At 37.7% G+C, this 23,316-nt stretch overlaps 1 protein-coding gene across 1 annotated transcript in view; it reads left to right on the top strand.

Moving 5' to 3' along the window:
- PCSK1 (proprotein convertase subtilisin/kexin type 1) overlaps positions 1–4,943 on the top strand; it is a 50,670-nt gene extending 45,727 nt beyond the window's left edge. Inside the window, exon 14 of the mRNA XM_072606065.1 lies at positions 2,216–4,943. Within this exon, the coding sequence (XP_072462166.1) occupies positions 2,216–2,590 (375 nt within the window). The 3' untranslated portion in view covers positions 2,591–4,943. The remainder of the gene's footprint in view (positions 1–2,215) is intronic.
- The last annotated feature ends 18,373 nt before the right edge of the window (positions 4,944–23,316 follow it).

The raw sequence follows: 23,316 nt of genomic DNA on the forward strand, positions 1-23,316 counted from the left end.
TTCCCCAAGGTCTAATGATTAGTGTTAGAGCTGAGGCTTGAACTCAGGTCTTGTGGTTCCAAGCATAACATTCTTTCCAAAACACCACACTACCTCTTTCTCCGTTCTTCCAATTATCTCCTTTTTCTCCTGACTCCTAAGTTTCCTGGGATTCCATCTATAATAAAGATTTTTTTAATCCACCCAACTATATATGAAATCTCTTTTGAATCTACAGAGCATTGTTTATATAACCTTGATTTCATGTATCTTATTCTGCTTTATATTCATTTACATGCTTGTAACCTTCCTATAAGAATATGAGCTTCTTGAGAGAAGGCACCATGTCTTCAATCAACAAAAATTTTATTAAGCCCCTACTATATGTCAGGGACTGGGTTGAATAGCAGGACTACAAAGCTAAAAATAAAACAATCTCGGGCCTCAAAAAGTTTACTCTCTATTGAGGGAGAAAAAATGTATAAATATGTAATTATAAATCCAGAGCTGGAAGACACTTTAGAAGCCACCTAGTCCAATCCGCTTATTTTATTGGTGAAGAAACCAGTGCCCATAGAGATGAAGAGATTTGACCTTCGAATGTAATTGGAGGGAAGGGAAGGGGAAGAGGGGGAAAGAAGGAAAGGGAACGGCACTAGTAGCAAGGAGAATTCACAAAAGAGCTTAAATAGAAAATGGAACCTGAACTAAGATTTGAAGGAAACTAGAAGAGAAGAGGAGGGAGTGCTCTGCATGCAGAAGGGATAGCCTACAGGAACATTATCATGTATGGGAGATAGGAAGAAGACCGGTGTGGCTGGAATGAAGATTGTATGAAAGGAAATAATGGATATAATAAGACTTGGCAATATAAGTTGGAGCCAGGTTGTAAAGGATTATAAGTGTCAAACATCAACTTAATAAAATTCAGCACTGAATGAATGGAGAAATAAATTTGCTATTTTGACTCCCATTTTTCTTGTTTGTAATTCGATTCCCATGATATTTTTATTATAAATGACAAGATTCTGCTTGTAAAAGCACTTTGATAACTATGAAGTCCTAGAATTGCTATTACCCTCCTATTCCCATGAAGACTGGAATTGTATTTTTCTTTTCGTTTTTCTGTCCCTTTAGTGGTGTTGGTTTAACTGGATTAAAAATAATAATACTGTTTCAATAACTGTTTCAAGTTATAATAATAAAATTTAACAAAGTCCAAATTATAATATTTAAAAAACCTAAAGAACATGCATACCCAAACTTAGTCTTCTTTTTCTATATAAATATACATTTTTTTAAAAAATATATTATGTTAGAAAATTCCTTGAAATCATTAGGTTTTATGATTTCTACAGTCCCTTCTAAGACTTTATCAGACTTTATCTGCAGTCCTTCTTGTCAGCACTAGTTTCTTTTATTATGGGGTTAAGAAAAGCCATCTTACTTTTAAATGTAGGATGAGTACAATAGAGTAGTCTGAAGGAGTAGAATGTGGTAATGGAAAGAATACTAGATTTAGAATTAAAGGACCTAGGTTTAAATCCTAATTTTGCTATTTACTTACTGTGTGATGTTAGAAAAATCTCTTGGCCTCTCTGGGTCTTGGTTTCTTCATCTGTAAAAAGAGGACTGCGCTAAGTGATTTCTCCAAAGTTCTTTTGTTACTGTTCAGTTATTTCAATCATGTCCAACTCTCTGTGACCCCATGTGGGGTTTTCTTGGCAAAGATATTGGAGTGGTTTGTCATTTCCTTCTCCAGTTTATTTTACAGAAGAGAAACTGAGGCAAAAAGGGATCAATGACTTGCTCAAGGTCACACATCTAGTAAATGTCTGAGACCAGATTTAAACTCACAAAGAGGAGTTTTTCCAGTTCCAATCTTGGTGCTATATCCACTGCGCCACCTCTGAAGTCCTACGGTGATGTTAATTAAGTACATACAATGTATAAGATATCATGTTGGCATTAAGGATAAAAGGATGAAAAATAATAATTCCTGACTTTATTAAGGAGCTTACAATGTGATCAAAAGGTTTGAAAAACAGAGAAAAAGTATGCTATAAGGTAGAATGAGATAGGAAAAAGATTCAGAAAAAAATGCTGTTGGAAAATTTGAGGTGAGAGAACCATTTTTATCTATATAGTTTCTAATGCATGAATACTCCACAAATTTTTTTAAAATCAAAATACCAATGGCCACTCTGTGGTTGTTTTTTGTTTTGTTTTGTTTTAGGACCAGGTTACCCCGAAAAGCCTTCATGAAAGCCCCCAGCCCTCTCAAAGCTCCACTATCCCCAGCGACAACAGCAGTGACAAACTGATGGAGAAAACACCATCCAGGGCCATGCTCCAACTCCTACAAAGTGCTTTCAGCAAACAGGGAAACCCCAATCAAGCACCAAAGAGTCAGCCAGATGAGAAGCTGAAGATCCCCTATGAGCATTTCTATCAAGCGCTGGAAAAGTTAAACAAACCATCCCAGTTAAAAACCGCCGAGAACAGTCTGTATAGTGACTACGTGGACCTTTTCTACAACACGAAACCGTACAAGCACAGGGATGATCGGCTGCTACAGGCTCTGGTCGACATTCTGAAGGAAGGGAATTAAAGCGGGGTGATGGCTTGAGTTGGAAATGTTCATTCTTCCTCCCTTCTCTTATATCCTGCCTGTGACTGATGTAGGTTTTATATTTTATTCATATGATTTTGTCCCTGCTTCTCATTGCTGTCTCGTACATGCACACATGCACATGCACACACTCATTCAAGCTCACATGCGCTTGCACACACACAAACTCACAAACACTTGCACACAATTTAGTACATGAAGAGATGGAATTTGCTTCCCACTGAGAGCCTAGCTGTACTGGGGACAGTTAACAGGAGCTCTATTTAACATGTTTTCACAAGTGGAATGCTTTTTTTTTCTTTCTGGAATCAAAGTCCATTGGTGTTTCTCCCATCGTATTTAAAGTCCACTCCAAGCTGCCTCTCTTTTTCCCATTTTCATTTCTCAAAGAATAATAATTTTAAAAAAACTCTGGGCTACAAAACATTAAAAACAAAACTGCTGCAAAACACCAGGAGATGTGCCTACAGCCTTTTATCCTGTCCCCTCCGTGGCTGTTTCCTGTCTAGCAATGACTTTTAGGGTTGCGATTCTTACAACTAAAGGGCTCCCCAAATTGCAAAGAGTCATTTAGGACTGTAGATTTTGAGCTGGAAAGGCCTTTAGAGGTCATCTAGCCCTACCCCTCATTTTCCAGATGAAGAGCTGAGCCTTACCGCCAACCAACCAGGTGGTTAAGTGGAAGAGCCAGGATAGAACCAGACATCTCCTCTGATTCCCATTAATTTGAAAATCCAGTGCTCCTTCCAATGTTCCAGAAAAGGAGAAATGAATTAAGCATGTGATTAATGTGGATCATGGAGGCACAAAAAATGGAGTTATGACCTGGATTATTTAGCTTACGTAGTTAGTAAAATATACCTAACACTTTGTGTGATATAAAACCAGCCATTGGATTAAAATTTAGTGTTTTTCCTTCTTGGTTCTTCTTATTTTGAATTTTTTTCCTTTCCCTTTATATGTTCCTTTCTCAGAGCTGCACTTTCAGCTTAATAAATGGTATTCTGTAAGTGAATTTCACAAAGCAAAAATCAGGAAATAATTCTGAATGAGAAATCAAGAGAAAAAAAACACACATATAAGCCAATACACAATGAAAGAGGATTTTCTGGTTTCTAAAATGTCAGCCTTCCCTTTCCTACTCTGTCTTTTTTAGACCCCCTCATTCTCACAGACAACTTCTTTACCAAAGATACTAGGCATGAATAACATTAATTAAAGGGAAAAAATCCACACAGATGTTATTTTCAGGCTGATTCTACACATTATAAAATAAAAGTGAGAACTTGTGTTACACTGATAATTTTGGCCATATCTGTGGAGAGCCAAATCAGATAATTCAGGCAAAAAAACAAAACAAAACCCAACAACGCCAAAAGGTTAACACCTATCTGTTACCTGGATAGGCATTTGCATCTTTATAAGAGATGTCAGTCCCTCCTTCATTGTACATGTGCACTGAAGGCTTCTGTTTGCTCCTGGATGCTAACTGTAATGTTCCCTAAAGCTTAGTAAGCAGCCCCAGGATTTTAAACATGTGCAGATCAGAAAGCATTGTGATGTTCTTCCTGATTCCACACAGTTTGGTAAAATGGCCTTCCCCTTCCCTAGTCCCCCATTTGAATTTGTGCAGAATGAGGAAACAGTCAGGATACAGCTCTGATATGATCATAATGCTTACAAACTGTCCAAAAAAAAAATAGAATGACCATCCTGTCCTTGGAATTTCCATGTATTATCTGATGTGAGGTGACGTGTATAGTTTTGCCTGTGGTCACACTGCTAACAGTGTCTGCACCAGGACTAGAACTCAGGTTTCCCTGACTCCCAGCTCAATGCTTAACGTATAATGCCTTCTTGTTAACCATGTTGAACAATATTAATTCATTGTTAAAATCTCAACCACCTCTTGTGCTGTGGCCAAAGGTTCCCCTCGTGAAGCTTTAATATGAAAACCACATCTTGTTTGAATGTTTCCAACCCAGAGTGTGTTGTATAGACATATTTTTATTGTTTGTCTTTCTTGGTGCCTGTGTGGATTTTTGTGAAAATGTAAAAGAGGAAAACTATAAAATGTTTTGTCTCAGAATTTTAAATTCTATTTTCTTTACAGGTATTTATAATATATCAAAACTTTTATCAAACATGCAGAATTTTGAAAGGCACAATAAATTATATTAAAGAACCATATGTTTTCTTGAGAATGAGAAAGTTTCATCCAATAAACTATTTTTCAAAGGCATGTTCCTCTAGCAATGATGATACCTACATGTATGTGATGTGATGTTACAATAACTTGTCTTATAATAATACAATATGTCAGCAGAGTTCAGAGTGTGTGGTCGTAACATTTTTAAAGCAACTTCAAATGAAGACCTGAATGTATTTAACCAGGAAATGTCAAATCTACTTTTAAATTTAAAGAGTAAATGGTTCCCTCAGTGAGTCCAAAATAAAAAGATGGTGGACATGGTAGAAATAATAATAATAAAATGACCTAATGGAACTGCCCCTTTCTCACTTACTGTGTGTTAAAAGGGGATGTCAATATGTCAATCAGAGAAATAATGGACTTTAGAAAACTCTAATTCAATCCTCTCATTTTATGAGAAAACTAAGGCCAAAAGGAGCAAAGGTATTTGCCCAAAGTCACAAAAATAACGATCTCTTTGAATCTACATTAAGAATTCATTTCCTTTTGGAGTAAATGGCTTTTCATTTGTGTGTGTGTGTGTGCACACACATACACTCATGAGGACACTCAATTTTACTTTAATCAACATTTGAAATTCAACTTTGAAATAATTATGTTTTACTTACAAAAACAATATAAAACCCAAAATGATTCTGATAACAATTAATGCAAATCATTCACTATTAGAAAGTCTGACTTCATAAATGTATGTGCAGGAAAAAAATTGACAGTGAGTGAAAGATTGCATACCATTATTACATACAGATAGCCTACAGGAAGAATGATGGTACACTCCATGTCTGTTTAATCAAAGCATGAAGTCTTTGTACAAATATTTCAATACTACACAGATATGCTATAGTCTAATACTATACAAATGTCATTTGTAGAAATACTCCAAAATTATGTGGAGATTAATAGAAAAACAAGAATAACATCTACAGCACAGTGCTAGGCACTGACTCAACAATGTCAACAATGTTAGATATTGTGATGCCTGTCTTCTTCAGGCTAACAAACAGCACTGATGCACTCAGACACAGGACTGAAGAGTTTCTTAGTTTATCCCATTCACATTGTGTGAATCCAAGAATAAGCATAATAGTTGGAGCATAAATCCTGGGAGAAAAATGGAAAGTTATGATTTTAGCAGGATGAGATTGGTCATAACACTTTCATCTTATTTCAGGGGTGGAGAGACCTTTCAGAATGGATAGGAATCCAGTTTCATTGGCTGTGTTATCCCTAAGCCATCTTTGGTTACCACAATACAATATTTAAAACTTATCAACTTGGGGTTTTTTGAAAGTGTTCCCCTAGAGAGAGAGTGAATGGGTGATATGATAAAATTAGAAGATCTTCTAACTCTTACGAGGCTAGCATTCATTCAATCAATTAATAATTTTATCAGTTAACTATTATTTACCAAAATCTGTGCTGGACATTGAGGATACAAAGACAAAAATGAAACAGTTCCTGCCTTCAAGGAGATTATATTATACTGGGGAAATGTGCACATATAAGTAGATACAAGGTGATGGGAGGATTTAGAGGGATGAGGGAGGAGTCACTAGCAGCTGTAGGAATCAGGAATGGGTGTGACCATTGAACTGAATTTTGAAGGCAACTAGACTGTTAGAATTCTAAAAGCTGGAGGATAAGAGGGAGTGCATCCTGTCTGGGGAGGACAGGGGGGAACAGACCAAGCAATGGAATGAAAGCCAGAGAGGGAATGTTACATGTGAAGAATAGGAAATAGACTTTTTTGACTGGACTTTGGAATGTCTGAAGTCTAAAAAGTTGGGTTGGAACCAGATAATGAATGATTTTTCAATGCTAAACAAAGGAGTTTATAGTTTATTCTAGACCCAAAGATAATAGAGAGCTATTGGAGATTTTTGAATGACCTATGCATTAGAAATTGCAATCTGGCCACATAATGGAGGATGGATTGAAGAGAGGAATAGTTTGAGACAAGGAAACCAGTTGGGGGCTACTACAACAGTTCAGGAAAGAGATAATGAGGCTCTAATCTACAGTGGGGGCCATGTCAGAAGAGACAACAGGATGGATATCAGAGAGGTTATAGAAGTAGCATTGACAAGAGATGACAACTGATGGATCACAGGAAATGAGTAACAGTGCAGATCCATGATGACTCAAAGGTTGTGAATCTGGATAATGGGATGAATGTTAGTGCCCTTGAGAGAAATAAAGAAATTTAACAGAGGGGGAGTCAGGGGAGAAAAGTAATGAATTCTATATTCCCTATTAATAACATCATTGAGGATGCCCTTGATACATATGCAGATTACTCTCATGAAAATTTTATGTATATGGGAAGCCAATGAGGTAATATATGTAAAATGTTTTGCAAATTTTAAAGCATTATATGAATATTAGCTACACTTGTTCATATTCAAATAGGCTTTTTCAGCATTAAAGAAGTACGAGATTTATCCCACACTTTCGCTCTCTCTCTCTCTTTCGGGTACCATGCAAATCGGTCCCTTGTTGTGCTTACAAATGAGTCACCTCCAACATAGGTTTCCTCTGTATATGCATGCTCTAATCCAAGTACTTTTCACATATTTGCTCTCTTTAATGTCATTTCTACTTCTTCTATGACTGCAACCATGATTTTGATGATTCTAAGCGTGGCTCTCTTACTCTTAATGCTGAAAAGTTTGCTATAAAAATTTTCACAGATCTTTGCTACTTTTCTTTGATTTGTTGTCCCCTTTTTATTTTCATCTTTAAATGTCCTTAGAATGATTTTGGGGCCAAGGTGTTGGGGTGAGAGCAACTACTCACTTTTGCTCTTAGACAAACTCCTTTAGATACCTCAAAAAAGAGTATCTTACCAGATTTTTGAGGGGCAGAATCCAATAGGAGACAGACTGTGGTGGATTCATACCCCAGGACAGCCTGGAAGGTCAATGGGAAGGATCCATTGCACAGGGCTGGAGGAACACACAGCACACAGACACAGGCTATACCAGCACATCCCCTCCACTGCGGAGCTGAGCAGAAAGCCCTGGGACATCTGAGGCAGTAGTTGTACTGTGGAATCTCAGGCATATCAGCCCAGGACAGGAAGTTCAGAGGAACCAAGTGAGTGAGAGTTGGGGAGTCCCAGGTATCTGCAGCATCTGCTCCTGAGACTATCAGCCTGCAGATTAAATGTCTGTAAGTCATCTACTTGAACTTCTGGGAGTCTAGATGGTGGAGTGATAAGTAAATGATCTCCCTCTCCCCTTGTTGACCTTGAAAGACCCATAAAATATTTCTCCAGAAAAATCCTGGAACAGCGGGATCAACCAAAGGGACAAAGAGTCTCTTAGCATGTGAGGCCAGGAAAATTGCTAAGAAGGGTCCCTCTTGATGTTGTTGAAGAGGACTAGTGCAGAAACAGAGCTGTCCCAGACAGCTCCACCTCAGCAAATTGGGAAGAGTGAGCCCCAGTGGGGTGAAGCCCACAACTGCCAATACCAGGATCCCAGGTGCGTCTCAGCAACCCAAGGGAATTGGTAAGACAATAGTGCAAAAGGGATCACAAACCACTAAGCTTTCCTATGCTCTATCTCAACAGAGGAGACCTGCTGTAGCCAAATAAACCCTCTCCCACACATAACGCAGGTAGCTCCAGGCCAACTCCAGGGAAACACAGAAAGACTTCACCTGGCCTCTGCTTTCTCACACCAGCCAGCTCTGTACCACATAAACTGTAGCATTTTAGCTTCTAGCTTAAAGAACCAGAGACCACAACACACTAAACTTTAAGGTCAAGAACTGTGGGACAGAGCCCCTTGTGCCCTAAAAGCAGAGATCTATTTAAAAGTGAGGAAAAGTGTGATCATCATGAATAAGAAGCAAAGCAGAAAAGAAAAGATTATAGAATCTTTCTATAGGGAAAAGGACCAAAACACAAACACCAAAGAGCTCACCATTGTGACTGTACTCCCTTCTGAAACTTCAGAAGGGAATATGAACTGGTTGCAAACACAAAGAGCATTCTTAGAGGAGCTGAAGAAGGATTTCAAAAGTTGAATAGGAGAAATAGAAAAAACTGGATAATGATTTTAAAAATATAAAAAAGAAATCACAGAAGAATTTAAAAGGAAATTGGACAAATGGTAAAGAAAGCACAAAACCTAACTGGGATAACTCGACAAATGGAAAAGGAAGCACAATAACTAAATGGAGAAAATAACTCCTTAAAAGGAACAACTGGACAGATGGAAAAGGAGATGCAAAAGTTAACTGAAGAAAACAACTTGATAAATATTAGAATTGGGCAAGTAGAGGCTAATGACTCTATGAGACATCAAGAATCAGTCAAACACAATCTAAAGAATGAAAAGATAGAAGAAAATGTAAAATATCTAATTGCAAAAACAATCGACCTGAAAAGTGGATCCAAGAGATAAAAATCTAAGAATTATTGGTCCACCAGAAAGGCATGATGAAAAAAAAAGAGCCAGGATAATATCTTCCAAGAAGTCATCAAGAAAAACTGCCCAGAAGTCCTAGATGCAGTGGGCAAAATAATCATCGAAACAATCCACCGTTCACCTCCAGAAAGGATTCCCAAACTAAAAACACCAAGGAAAATCGTTGCTAAATTCCAGAACTATCCAGTGAAGGAGAAAATATTACAGACAAGCAGAAGAAACCATTCAAATACTGAGGAATTACAGTCAGGATCACATAGGACCTTGCAACTTCTACATTAAAAGATTGAAGGAATTGAAATATGATATTCTATGATGTAAAGGAGCTGGGACTACAACCAAGGATCAATTACCCAGTAAAGTTGAGCTTAATATTTCAGTCAAGGAGATGGGCATTCAATGAAATAAGAGATTTCCAGACTTTCCTGATGAAAAGGCCAGAGCTCAATAGAAAATGTGATCTTCAAACACAAGTCTCAAGAGAGGCATAAAAGGTAAACAGAGGGGAAAAACTTGCTATTCAATATGGGCAGGCAGTTTACATTCCTATAAGGGAAGATGATACTAGTTAATCTTGAGAACTGCATATTTATCAGGCTATATAAAAGGGATATACAGAGGGGCGGAGTCAAGATGGCAGAGTAGAAAGATGCACATACACATAGCTCCGAACCCACAACCCATAGAACGGCTACAGGGAAGTAACTCACGGCGAATTCTGCACCCAGAGGCCATGGAACATTAGAGCGAGGGAGATTTCTGTTCCAGAGAGACCTGCAAACCTCTCGCAGGGGGTCCTTCGCGCTGCAGACTGGGCGCCAGGACTGGGAGCTGAGTGCAGCCCTGCCGCGGCCACAGCACCGAGAGGAAAAGATCCGAGCGGGCTTCAGGGACGGGATCTCCAGTGGCCACGTGGGTCCCTCCACCCACAGAGGGACCTGCAAACCTCTTTCAAAAGGTCTGTCACGCTGCAGACGCGGAGCCCAGCCCAGACCTGCTGCGGCCGCGGCACCGAGAGATACAGATCCGAGCAGGCTTCAGGGACGGGATCTCCAGCGGCCGCACAAGTCCCTCCACCCACAGGTGATGGGGGTCGGTGAGAGAGTCTCTTTGGCGGGTTGAGAGGGGAGTGGGGTGCCCCCATAACTCAGGCCCCCGCCCCGGGAGGTAGAAGCTGAGAGGCGGCTGCAGACTGGGGCTCCCCAAGGGGGCAGGAGCCTGGATCCATTGTGGAAGGTCTGTGCATAAACCCCCTGAGGGAACTGAGCCTGAGAGGCGGCCCTGCCCTGATCTCACCACCTGAACTTAATCTCACACTGAATAGCAGCCCTGCCCCTGCCAAAAGCCCTAAGGCTGGAAGCAGCATTTGAATCTCAGACCCCAAATGCTGGCTGGGAGGATCAGGAGGTGAGGTGGGTGTGAGGAGAATATTCAGAGGTCAAGTCACTGGCTGGGAAAATGCCCAGAAAAGGGAAAAGAAATAAGACTATAGAAAGTTACTTTCTTGGTGAACAGGCATTTCCTCCTTTCCTTTCTGATGAGGAAGAACAATGCTTACCATCAGGCAAAGACACAGAAATCAAGGCTTCTGTGTCCCAGCCCACCCAATGGGCTCAGGCCATGGAAGAGCTTAAAAAGAATTTTGAAAATCAAGTTAGAGAGGTAGAGGAAAAGCTGGGAAGAGAAATGAGAGACATGAAGTCAAAGCATGAACAGCAGATCAGCTCCCTGCTAAAGGAGACCCAAAAAAATGTTGAAGAAATTAACACCTTGAAAACTAACCTAACTCAATTGGCAAAAGAGGTTCAAAAAGCCAATGAGGAGAAGAATGCTTTCAAAAGCAGAATTAGCCAAATGGAAAAGGAGATTCAAAAGCTCACTGAAGAAAATAGTTCTTTCAAAATTAGAATGGCACAGATGGAGGCTAAGGACTTTATGAGTAAGCAAGAAATCACCGAACAAAGCCAGAAGAATGGAAAAATGGAAGATAATGTGAAATATCTCATTGGAAAAACAACAGACCTGGAAAATAGATCCAGGAGAGACAATTTAAAAATTATGGGACTACCTGAAAGCCATGATCAAAAGAAGAGCCTAGACATCATCTTTCATGAAATTATCAAGGAAAACTGCCCTGAGATTCTAGAACCAGAGGGCAAAATAAATATTCAAGGAATCCACAGAATACCGCCTAAAAGAGATCCAAAAAGAGAAACTCCTAGGAACATTGTGGCCAAATTCCAGAACTCCCAGGTGAAAGAGAAAATATTGCAAGCAGCTAGAAAGAAACAATTCAAGTATTGTGGAAATACAATCAGGATAACACAAGATCTAGCAGCCTCTACATTAAGGGATTGAAGGGCATGGAATAGGATATTCCAGAAGTCAAAGGAACTAGGACTAAAACCAAGAATCACCTACCCAGAAAAATTGAGTATAATACTTCAGGGGAAAAATTGGTCTTTCAATGAAACAGAGGATTTTCAAGTATTCTTGATGAAAAGACCAGAGCTGAAAAGAAAATTTGACTTTCAAACACAAGAATGAAGAGAACCATGAAAAGGTGAACAGCAAAGAGAAGTCATAAGAGACTTACTAAAGCTGAACTGTTTACATTCCTACATGGAAAGACAATATTTGTAATTCTTGAAACATTTCAGTATCTGAGTACTGTGTGGCATTACACATACACACATGCACACACGCACAAATACATAGAGACAGAGTGCACAGAGTGAATTGAAGAGGATGGGATCATATCTTAAAAAAAAAATGAAATCAAGCAGTGAGAGAGAAATATATTGGGAGGAGAAAGGGAGAAATTGAATGGGGCAAATTATCTCTCATAAAAGAGGCAAGCAAAAGACTCATTAGTGGAGGGATAAAGAGGGGAGGTGAGAGAAAAACATGAAGTCTACTCTCATCACATTCCACTAAAGGAAAGAATAAAATGCATACTCATTTTGGTAGGAAAACCTATCTCACAATACAGGAAAGTGGGGGATAAGGGGACAAGCAGGGTGGGGGGGATGATAGAAGGGAGGGCATGGGGAGGAGAGTGCAATTTGAGGTCGACACTCATGGGGAGGGATAGGATCAAAAGAGAATAGAAATAATGGGGGACAGGATAGGATGGAGGGAAATATAGTTAGTCCTATACAACACAACTATTATGGAAGTCATTTGCAAAACTACACAGATTTGGCCTATATTGAATTGCTTGCCTTCCAAAGGGAAGGGGTGGAGAGGGAGGGAGGTAAAGAAGTTGGAACTCAAAGTGTTAGGATCAACTGTCGAGTAATGTTCTTGCCACTAGGAAATAAGAAATACAGGTAAAGGGGTATAGAAAGTTATCTGGCCCTACAGGACAAAAGAGAAGACGGAGACAAGGGCAGAGAGGGATGATAGAAGAGAGAGCAAATTGGGCATAGGGGCAATTAGAATGCTTGGTGTTTGGGGGGGGAGGGGATAAAAGGGGAGAAAATTTGTAACCCAAAATTTTGTGAAAATGAATGCTAAAAGTTAAATAAATAAATTTAATTTAAAAAAAATAAGAGAGAAAAAAAATAAAATGGATATACATAGACAGAGGGAACCTGTATAAAGTAAATGATGTGATGATAATAATGTGATTTAAGGACGCAAAGGGGTTGTAACAGGAGATGTGAGAAGGAGGAGGCAGAAAATGATAAATTACCTTGCAGGAAGAGGCATAAAATTATGTTACAGCACAGGGAAAGAGGGGAGGGACATGAACATTGATTGATATTTACTCTCATCTGATTAGGTTCAAGGAAGGAATAATAAACTCACTTAAGTATAGAAATCTAACTAGCTTTATAGGCAGTAGAAGGGGAAGGGGGAAAGAAAAGAGAGGGGAGGCTAAAAGGGAGGGAAGAAGTAGTAAGGGTAAAAGGGAGTAAAAGTGGGGAAGGACTGAAAGAAGGAAGGGGAGACTGAAGGAGCCGGTGGTCAGAAATTAAAACTCTATTGTGGAGGGCAGTTGAGAAGGGAGAACTAAATGGGGGGATAGAGGATGAAGGGAAAGGAACAGATAGTAATCATAACTGTGAATGTGAATGGGATGAATGGAGATGGATAGCACAATGGATTAAAACCATAATCCAAAGAAACACATTTGAAATAGGAGGTTACACACAGGGTAAAGGTAAAAGGTTGGAGCAGAATATATTGTGCTTCATCTGATGTAAAAAAAGCAGGGGTAGCAATGCTAATCTCAGACAAAGCAAAAGCAGAAATAGATCTAATCAAAAGAGATAAGGAAGGAAACTATATCCTGCTAAAAGGCACCACAGACAATAAAGCAATATCATTACTAAACATATATGCTCCAAATGGTATAGCATCCAGATTCTTAGAGGAGAAGTTAAGGGAGTTATAGGAAGAAATAGACACCAAATCTATACTACTGGGGGATCCCAACTTCCCTCTCTCTGACCTTGATAAATATAATTTCAAAATAAACAAGAAAAAGTTAAGGAAGTGAATAGAACTCTGGATAAGGTAGGTATGATAGGTCTCTGAAGAAAACTGAAAGAGGATAGAAAGGAATATATCTTTTTCTTAGTGGTACATGGCTCATATGCAAAAATTGACCATGTGCTAGGGCATAAAATCCTCACAATCCAGTGCAGACAGGCAGAGATAGTGAATGCATCCTTCTCAGATCATAATGCAATAAAATTATATGTCATAAAAGTCCATGGAAGGATAGACCAAAAATTAATTGGAAACTAAATAATCTAATCCTAAAGAATGAGAAGGTTAAACCACAAATCATAGAAACAATCAACAACTTTATTCAAGAGAATGACAACCTATCAAATTAAATGGGATCCTGCAAAATAATTTCTTAGGGGAAGTTTTATATCTTTGAATGCCTGCATGAATAAAATAGAGAAACAGGAGATCAATGAATTGGGCATGCAGCTGAAAAAGCTAGAAAAAGAACAAATTAAAATCCTCAAGTAAATACCAAGTTAGAAATACTGAAAACCAAAGGAGAAATCAATAAAATTGAAATTAAGAAATCTAATAAATAAAACTAAGAGTTGGTTTTATTAAAAAACCAATAAAATTGATAAACATGTGGTCAGTTTGATTAAAAAAAGAAAGAAGAAAACCAAATTACAATATCAAAAATGAAAAGAGTGAACTCATCACCAATGAGGAGAAAATTAAAACATTAGAAATTTCTTTGCCCAACTGTATGCCCATAAATTCAACAATCTAAATGAGATGGATGATTATTTTAAAAAATATAAATTGCCCAGACTAACAGAATAGGAAGCTGAATACTTAAATAATCCCATCTCAGAAAAAGAAATTGAACAAGTCATCAGTGAGCTCCCTAGGAAAAATCTCCAGAGCTGAATGGATTTACAAGTGAATTCTATCAAACATTTAAAGAACAGTTAATTCCAATACTATATAGACTATTTGAGGAAATTGGGGAAGAAGGAGTCCTCCCAAAGTCTTTTTATGATACAAATATGGTTCTGATACCTAAACCAGAAAGAGCCAAAACAGAGAAAAAACACTATAGACCAATTTCTCTAATGAATATAGATGCAAAAAATTTAAATAAGATTTTAACAAAAAGAATACAACAACTTATCATGAGAATAATGCATTATGATCAGGCAGGATTCATACCAGGAATTCAATAGATGTAGAAAAAGCTTTTGACAAAATACAACACCCATTTCTACTGAAAACAGTGGAGAGTTCAGGAATAAGTGGAACTTTCCATAAAATAATAAGCAGTATCTACCTAAAACCTTCAGCAAGCATTATATGCAATAAGAATAAGGTACATGCATTTCCAATAAGGTCAGGGATGAAACAAGGATGTCCATTATCACCACTATTATTCAATATGGTACTAGAAATTTTAAGTGTAGCAATAAGAGAAGAAAAAGAAATTGAAGAAAATATAACAGACAAAGAAGAAACTAAGTTATCACTCTTTGCAGCTGATGTGATTATATAGTTAGAGAATTCTAGAGAATCAAGTAAAAAACTACTTGAAGTAATAAACAACTTTGGCAAAGTTGCAGGTTACAAAATAAACCCACACAAATCATCTGCATTTCTATATATTACTAACAAACCCCAGCAGCAAGAGATAGAAAGAGAAATCCCATTTAAAGCTAAGGTAGACACTGTATTTATTTGGGAGTCTACCTGTCAAAACAAGCCCAGAGACTATATGAACATAATTACAAAACATTTTTCACACAAATAAAGTCAGATCTATGTAAGCGGGAAAGCATCAGTTGCTTGTAGGTAGGCCGAGTCAATATAATAAAAATGACAATTCTGCCTAAATTAATTTACTTATTCAGTGCCATATCAATCAAGCTATCAGGTAATTATTTTGCAGAGCTAGAAAAAATAATATCAAAATTCATCTGGAAGAACAAAAGGTCCAGAATATCAAGGGAACTAATGAAAAGAAATGCTAGGGAAGGTGACCTAGTCCTACCAGGTCTCAAATTTTATTATAAAGCAAGAGTTATCAAAACCACTTGGTACTGGCTAAGAAACACAGGAATAGACCAGTGGAATATGTTAGGTACTCAAGACACGGTAGTCAATGAATATTGCAGTCTACTGTTTGATAAACCTAAGAACTCCAGCTTCTGGGATAATAACTCAGTGTTTGACAAAAATTGCTGGGGAAACTGGATAATAATGTGGTGGAAACTGGGCATAGATCAATGCCTGACATTGTACACAAGAATAAAGTCCAAATGGGTGCATGATCTAGGTATAAAAATTGGTACTATAGACAAATTGATGAGCAAGGAATTGATTTATTTATCAGACTTATGGAGAAATTTTTGACTAAACAAGAGACAGAAAACATTATGAAGTGCAAAATGGATAATTTTGATTACATTTAATTGAAAAGCTTTTGCACAAACAAGCCAGTGCAACCAAGATTAGGAGGGAAGCAGAAAACTGGGAAAGAATTTTTTGCAAATAATGTCCATGATAAAGGCCTCATTTCTAAAATACATAGAAAACTGAGTCAAATGTACAAGAATATAAGTCATTCCCCAATTGATAAATGGTCAAAGGATATGAACAGGCTGTCTTCAGAGGAAGAAATTAAAGCTATCTATAGTCATATGAAAAAATATTCTAAGTCACTATTGATTAGAAAGATGCAAATCAAAACAACTCTGAGATACCACATCACACATATCAGATTGGCTAACATGACAAAACAGGAAGATGAAAAATGCTGGAGAAGATGTGGGAGAGTTGGAACACTGATTCATTGTTGGTAGAGCTGTGAGCTGATCCAACCATTCTGGAGAACAGTTTGAAACCATGCCCAAAAGGCTACGAAAATGTGCATACCCTTTGACCCAACAATGCTGCTTCTAGGACTGTATCCCCAAGAGATCATAAAAATGGGAAAGGATCCCACATGTGCAAAAATATTTATAGCAGCTCTCTTTATGGTGGCCAAAAACTGGAAATCAAGGGAATGCCCATCAATTGGGGAATGACTGAATAAATTGTGGTATATGAATGTAATGGCATACTATTGTGCTATAAGAAGTGATGAACAGGAAGACTTCAGAGAGGCCTGAAAAGACTTATATGAACTGATGCTGAGTGAAAGGAGAAGAACCAGGAAGACTGTACACAGCAACAACCACAGTGTGCGAGGAATTTTCCTGGTAGACTTACTACTTCATTGCAATGCAAGGACTTAAAAAATTCCCATTGGAATCTTAAGGCAAAATGTCTTCCCCATCCTGAGAAAGAACTATGGAATTTGATCATTGAATGAAGCAGATCATTTTCTTTTGTATTATATTTTGTTCTGTTTTATGGTTTTATATTTATGGTATTATATTTTGTTTTGTTTTATGGTTTCTCCCATTCATTTTAATTCTTCTATGTAACATGACTGAGGTGAAAATGTATTTAATAGTAATGTATGTGTAGAACCTATATAAAATTGCATATCACCTCAGAGAGGGAGTGTGCAGGAGGAGTGAAGGAGAGGGAGGGAGGGGAAAAAAAATCTAAGATACATGGAAGTGGTTGTAGGACACTGAAAACAACAACAAAAAAAATAATTTAATAAAAAAATAAAAAAGCATGGGAGCAAGCACATGCTTGCTTCATTCCAAAAACAAAAATGATTTTGGGTCTCTTACCCACCTTCGTCTAAGTTGTTTATTTTTTATTCTCCACCACTTCTCTGTGTTTTAGGAGGTAATATTGTTCAGAATTTTATGTCGTCCTTATATGTGAGATGTTTTACTAATGAGCTTCTAGTCTAAACCAGTGCTGCCTTTGGCTGTTATTTCACTCTGCTTGACAAGTAAGTCAATTTGCTTGTTAGGCTCATTTAGTCTTCTTGTTATGGCAACTGATACACTTGGTTTAACTTCTTGATTGTTTGATAATAATACAATTATTATTGTCTTTTTCTCTATTCTTTCTTCTATCCATTACCTTTTTTTCACTGTACAAAACTTGTTTGAATTGGTTAGGGTTGAATTGTTTTAATTGTAGGCCATATGTCATTCTCATTTTTATTCCTCTGGTTCTATACTAATTTTGATCTTTGTTCTAACAAGTTAATAGAGTAACTGTACACAGACAGAACATTCAGGAATGAGTCATTTCCTATCTATTAAAGTATAATCAATTACATTTCTCTGATATTATTCAGGGCTCACCATGTCCAGCAGTAACAAAAGGCCAACTTTTAATTTGACCTTTAAACAACTTACAGATTGGTGGAGAAATAAAATGGACAACTATCAACATGAATAAATATAAAATCCAGTGTAAGACACTGAAATCTAAATTACATATGAAATATACACATTATCTACAAAACTTATATGAGTATTAACAAACACAGGAATGAGTACAATGAAATGACAAGGACAGCAGGTTCATCCAAGTTTATTAGGATAAGACATTTTAGGGAACGTCAGTTTTAAATTGATTGTTAATGACCAAATGGATGTGAAAGGTTAGAAGGTTGTTTCAAACATGTGAATGTGAATAAGACTAAAAAGGAAAAATTATGAGAGGTAGTCAGAGATTTAGGCTGAAGGAAACCAATCTTTGTAGTTTTGTAACTGCAGGTTTCCTGTAGCACTTTAAGGACCTGGGATGGTGAACTTCAGAAAGGATGGTAGCCCCTGGCTTATGGTCACCTTCACTCATGCTGTTTTATTCATTTATTCTTTCCTTTCCCTGTAGTCATCCAGATGACCACAATGTGTCTGGCTAACCTTTCCTGGAATGTTTTTATTGCTAGAAATGATCCAAATGCCTAATGCTTCTCACTCTACTGTCCTCCGTGGCATTTAAAAGAAAACAATATACTGATTGGGGAGCAAAAGGGTATGTTAAATGGTCAAAGGACATAAAGATGAGCTTGTTACCAATTTAGCCATAATTGAACACGATGCTGGAAAGTATCTCAACATTTATACCCTCCTTAATGATTATCACAAAGCCTTTGACTTGGGTTCTACAACCATTGCTTATTAAAGTACTATCAAATAGCATGAAATACAATAAAAAAGAAAGTATTCAGTGCCCCTAATAAAACTGAGTGACAATTCTCAGGGAGAGAGTTTAAACCTATTATGCTTTTGCCTCACTTTAAATATATTATCCTCTCTTCTAAATCAAAATAAATATGGCTTCCAAATTAGTGAAGGGGTCAAATGAAAACATCTTATTTTGATGTACTTGGATGGCAACAAGGACCAATAAAAAACATATCAAAGAGCTCTTTCATACCATCACAAATATCTTCATCAATACCAAAATATCATTTAAACTCATTATGTATAAATACTTAATGTATTACAAGGAAAGATGGAGATTAGAGGTTTCAAGTTTGAATCCAGAGGTCACAGGGACTAGTGGGAAAAAACTTTCCGTACAAATATGTCCTCCAGTTAAGACATTTCAGGCATAAAGATATCAAAGAGAAGCTTATGTTTGAACATATTTAGAGACTTACTGGCACCCCAAAATCAAAATTGTACAAGTAGAACACATTTAAAGCAAAATGTACCTACACAATACCTTTCTCAATATATAATTTTAAAACTTTAAAATGGAACACAAATGTGGAGAAAATACTAACAAAAGATACACAGTGATAATGAAACACAGAGCCATTATTTTAGCATAACTATAAGAAGATTCGTCCAAAAAGGAAAAAGAGAATTGATAAGCTAATTTAAAATCTATAGTCTTTTGGAACAAGCATACATCACTTTGCCAAACAATGGTCAAGGCAGATAATACATGCACATTGTTGTTCTTGTGTTCATCCTTCGTTTTTGAAGACCATGACACTAGAGAAATGATGACATGACTTGCACTTGATTCTGTTTTGAGTGATGGAGGGCTGTGCAAGGTCACTGGTCTCCCTTTCTCCTCCTGAGCCATCTGGATCCAGTGACCAGATATTCATCAGGATGACTGGAGATGGCCCAGTGGCAATGGGAGACCACAGCGTTTTCAGGCACTCACTTAGAGGGAGGTAACTTCCATTGAGTGAATAGACCTCTTTAAAAAGTAGTCAGAGGGTGGCCTTTTAATGAATAAAAGAAAATAAGAGCTAAATCATGCTGGGAGGGAAAGACAAACTGTTACTACTGATAATCACTCTAAGCCAGTCATTAAGTGGAGCTTGGGCAGGGATCTATTGTTGTCCAACCTATGGCCTTCAGAGTGCAGTAGGTTTAAGGTTTGGGGAATGACAAGGAAAGAAGGAAATAAGGAGAGAAGGAAGGAAGGAAGGAAGGAGGGAAGGAAGGAAGGAAGGAAGGAAGGAAGGAAGGAAGGAAGGAAGGAAGGAAGGACATGTAGCCAGTAAACCCCAAAGGAAGGGGAGAGGGGGACAGAAGGGAGAGGATGAGCTGGGTTCCCCAACAAGCTGGGTCTCCACTGTGGCAGCTCGGTCTACTCACAGGTTGTGTTTGTCCTTTTTTGAAGAAGACCATGACTTCACAGAAATGATGACATGACTTGCACTTGACTTTGTTTTGTGTGAGGGAGGGCTGTGCAAGATCACCAGGCTCACTATCTCCTCCTCCTCAGATGTACATCATTAGAATTACCAAATATAACCAAAAGTGGTTTACTGCAGGGTAGAATCTATGGAACAGCTAAGATCTAAGAGTAGAATCAAAAAGCCCTTCATGGGAAACATCCACATGAACTCAGCTTCTTCTTCCTAGAAATGCATCCAAAGTTAAGGGGATTATTGGAACTTGGGAAATGCTGGGCAAATTCCTACCAGAAGGTAGTACCTGGCATCCCAAGGTTTCCATGGCAAAGTTTCTGTGGAGGTACTAAACTCAAAGTACATGTAAAATAAGGAAATCAAACTAGGTAATATTTAAGGTCACTCCAAATTTGAAAATCTGTAAGTTGTTTTTGGTTTTTTTTTTAATCTGAATATATAAGAAGCAGGAAGTGCTGTCTTAGGTCAAGTATTCATTGATCCTAAATGCAAGTTCATGATTTGGAGAGACTGAATTAATGAAGTGAATATGAAGAATTACAGATGCAGCTCTCCAGGTCATTCCTAAATGGGACACATTTAGATCAATAATGGTTCATTTAGGTAATACAGTGAGTAGAGTACTGAACCTGGTTCAAATCTGGTCTCAGATACTTGCTAGCTGTGTGACCCTGGGCAAGTCACTTCACCCTGGGTGCTTCAGTTTCCTCATCTGTAAAATGAGCTGGAGAAGGAGAAGGCAAACTGTTCCAGTATCTTAGCCAAGAAAACCTCAAATGGAGTCAAGAAGAGTTAGACACCACTGAAACAACTGAACAACAACAGATGAATGATAACTGCTGAGCAATAAACAGTTTGTAGTATCCAAAGAGCCACTCTCTGTTTTTGATGTTGGTTTGTAGACAGTTTCTCAAAAGGTATTTAGATGATCCTCATTCTGAGTCTCCTCAACCAAGAGCTATTCATGTTTAAGAATCATGAACACATTCAGCCTAATCAGTCCCTGGTGGGCTTATGCCCAAGGCAAAATAAATAATGTCTGATAACAAAGAGAGCTGGTCTCTGAATCACAAAGACCTGGGTTGAAACCTGCTTCCCATACATACTGGCTACATGACTCTCAACTGCCATGTACCCTTTCAGTGCCCCAAGCAATTAAGTAGGGAACTGGGTGGAGAAAGTCAGGATAAAAAGTCTGGTTTTCTCAATCTAAATCCTTTCTACTCCAGACACTGAGGTCCTTACTCAACTAATCTGCCAAGCATTCAAACTATGCTTCAGAGAGCCCAACTCCAAAGGGCTGAACATGTTGTTTGAATGTAAAATGTACACTTGTCAAAAAGATTGTTTTATGTAGAACTCACACAGGGTAGGCAAATCACATGGTGGTCAGAAGAAATGATACAAGGACACTTTCAAGGTCTCTCTCAAGAACTTTGGAACTGATTGTGTGACATGGGAGACACCGGCACAGGACCACTCAACATGGCATGCCCACTTCAGAGAAAGTGCTGTGCTCTGTGAGCAAAGCAGAATTGAAACAGCTCAAAGGAAATGAAGGATGGGCAAATTTAGAGTATCCACCCCATATATTCACATGGACTATCTGTGCCCAATCTGTGGTAGAGCATTCTGGGCCTGGATTGGTCTGATCAGCCACAGTTGGATGCTTTGGAAGGACTTTATCATAGTAATGCCATTTTGGTCCTCTTCAAGAGCAAATGACAACAACCAACCAACTCTTTACTCCTCTCTCATTCTAAGTTCTTTCCACTAAACTAAGAACTTCGCTAATTCTTGACACTGGACACTGAGTAAGAGCAGTGTCTAAGAGACACAGTCAGACAAAATTAAACTGAAAAACAAAAACCGAATAATCTACCTCTTTCCATGCTTCAATTCACTTCCTCCCTTTATTTCCTCAGCAAAGTTTTTTGACTTCTTTGAATTAAGGGAAGATGGCCTTTGTCAGTGTGTGAACAAGGTTTCCTAAGAGGATATGGGTAGGCTGGTGACTGTAGGAAAGCAAAAAGGAAAAATTTGGAGACTCACCAATGGAAGCACCCCAACTCTAACATAGCATTCTATAGCCCTGGAAATTCATTCAAATTTATATCTTCTTTAAATAAAGTCACATTGGAAACCAATTTATATTTGCCAATATAGTCTATAAGTGAAAGCTGAAAGAGTATAGAGTCAAACCACTATCAAAATCCAATTGGAAGCACAAAGAGTCAATGAAACATTAAAACACCCGAACTTCAAGATTTGGATTCGAGTCATTGCACAGATAGATGTGTTTGGGATAAGGGGTGGTATTTATTCATTGTCAAGTTTTTGAATACATGAATAAAGCAATGACAAATACCAAGAAAAAGGAGGTGGTCATGAAACTTAGATGAGAAATAACATGTTGGAACTTTTAAAAATACTGTCTTTTGTACTTTTGCAATTATTTTCCGTTCTCCGTGAGCATCATTCTTTAACATGGACAGATTTTCTCCAAATTTTTCAAACTGTGATTCATTCTATTTTGTGCTATTTTGAGGCTGTGATATATATCATATAGTCTTACAGCAAGTTTGGAGGTGCCCTCCCTACAGAGTTTAACAGAGAGAGTTTTCCCTTGTCTCTGTTCTAAATTAGAATGTACTAAAATCCTTCAGGAGGATACTGAGTTGACTTATATCTTAGTCATCATTTGGACTAGGAAGGGCCCCAACTTTCATGTTCTATTTTAGTCCAGATCATGGGCATGCTAGTAAATGTTTAACACCAAAAAGATATACTCAGTGCATTTTAAAGTTTAATTTGCATTATTAACATTTTATTTAAATTAAAATTATATTAACAATATAAAAATAACATTTTAACATTAATTTTAATAATATTAACATTAACATTTTTCAACATTTTCTTAACTCTAGATAAGCAGCAAAGCAATAAATCCAGCCTTGGTTTTTATCATTTGATGATTTGGGGGGTTGTAAATTCTCATACT

This window comes from Notamacropus eugenii, chromosome 4 (assembly GCF_028372415.1).
Source record: "Notamacropus eugenii isolate mMacEug1 chromosome 4, mMacEug1.pri_v2, whole genome shotgun sequence".
NCBI classification, from domain to species: Eukaryota; Metazoa; Chordata; class Mammalia; order Diprotodontia; family Macropodidae; genus Notamacropus; species Notamacropus eugenii.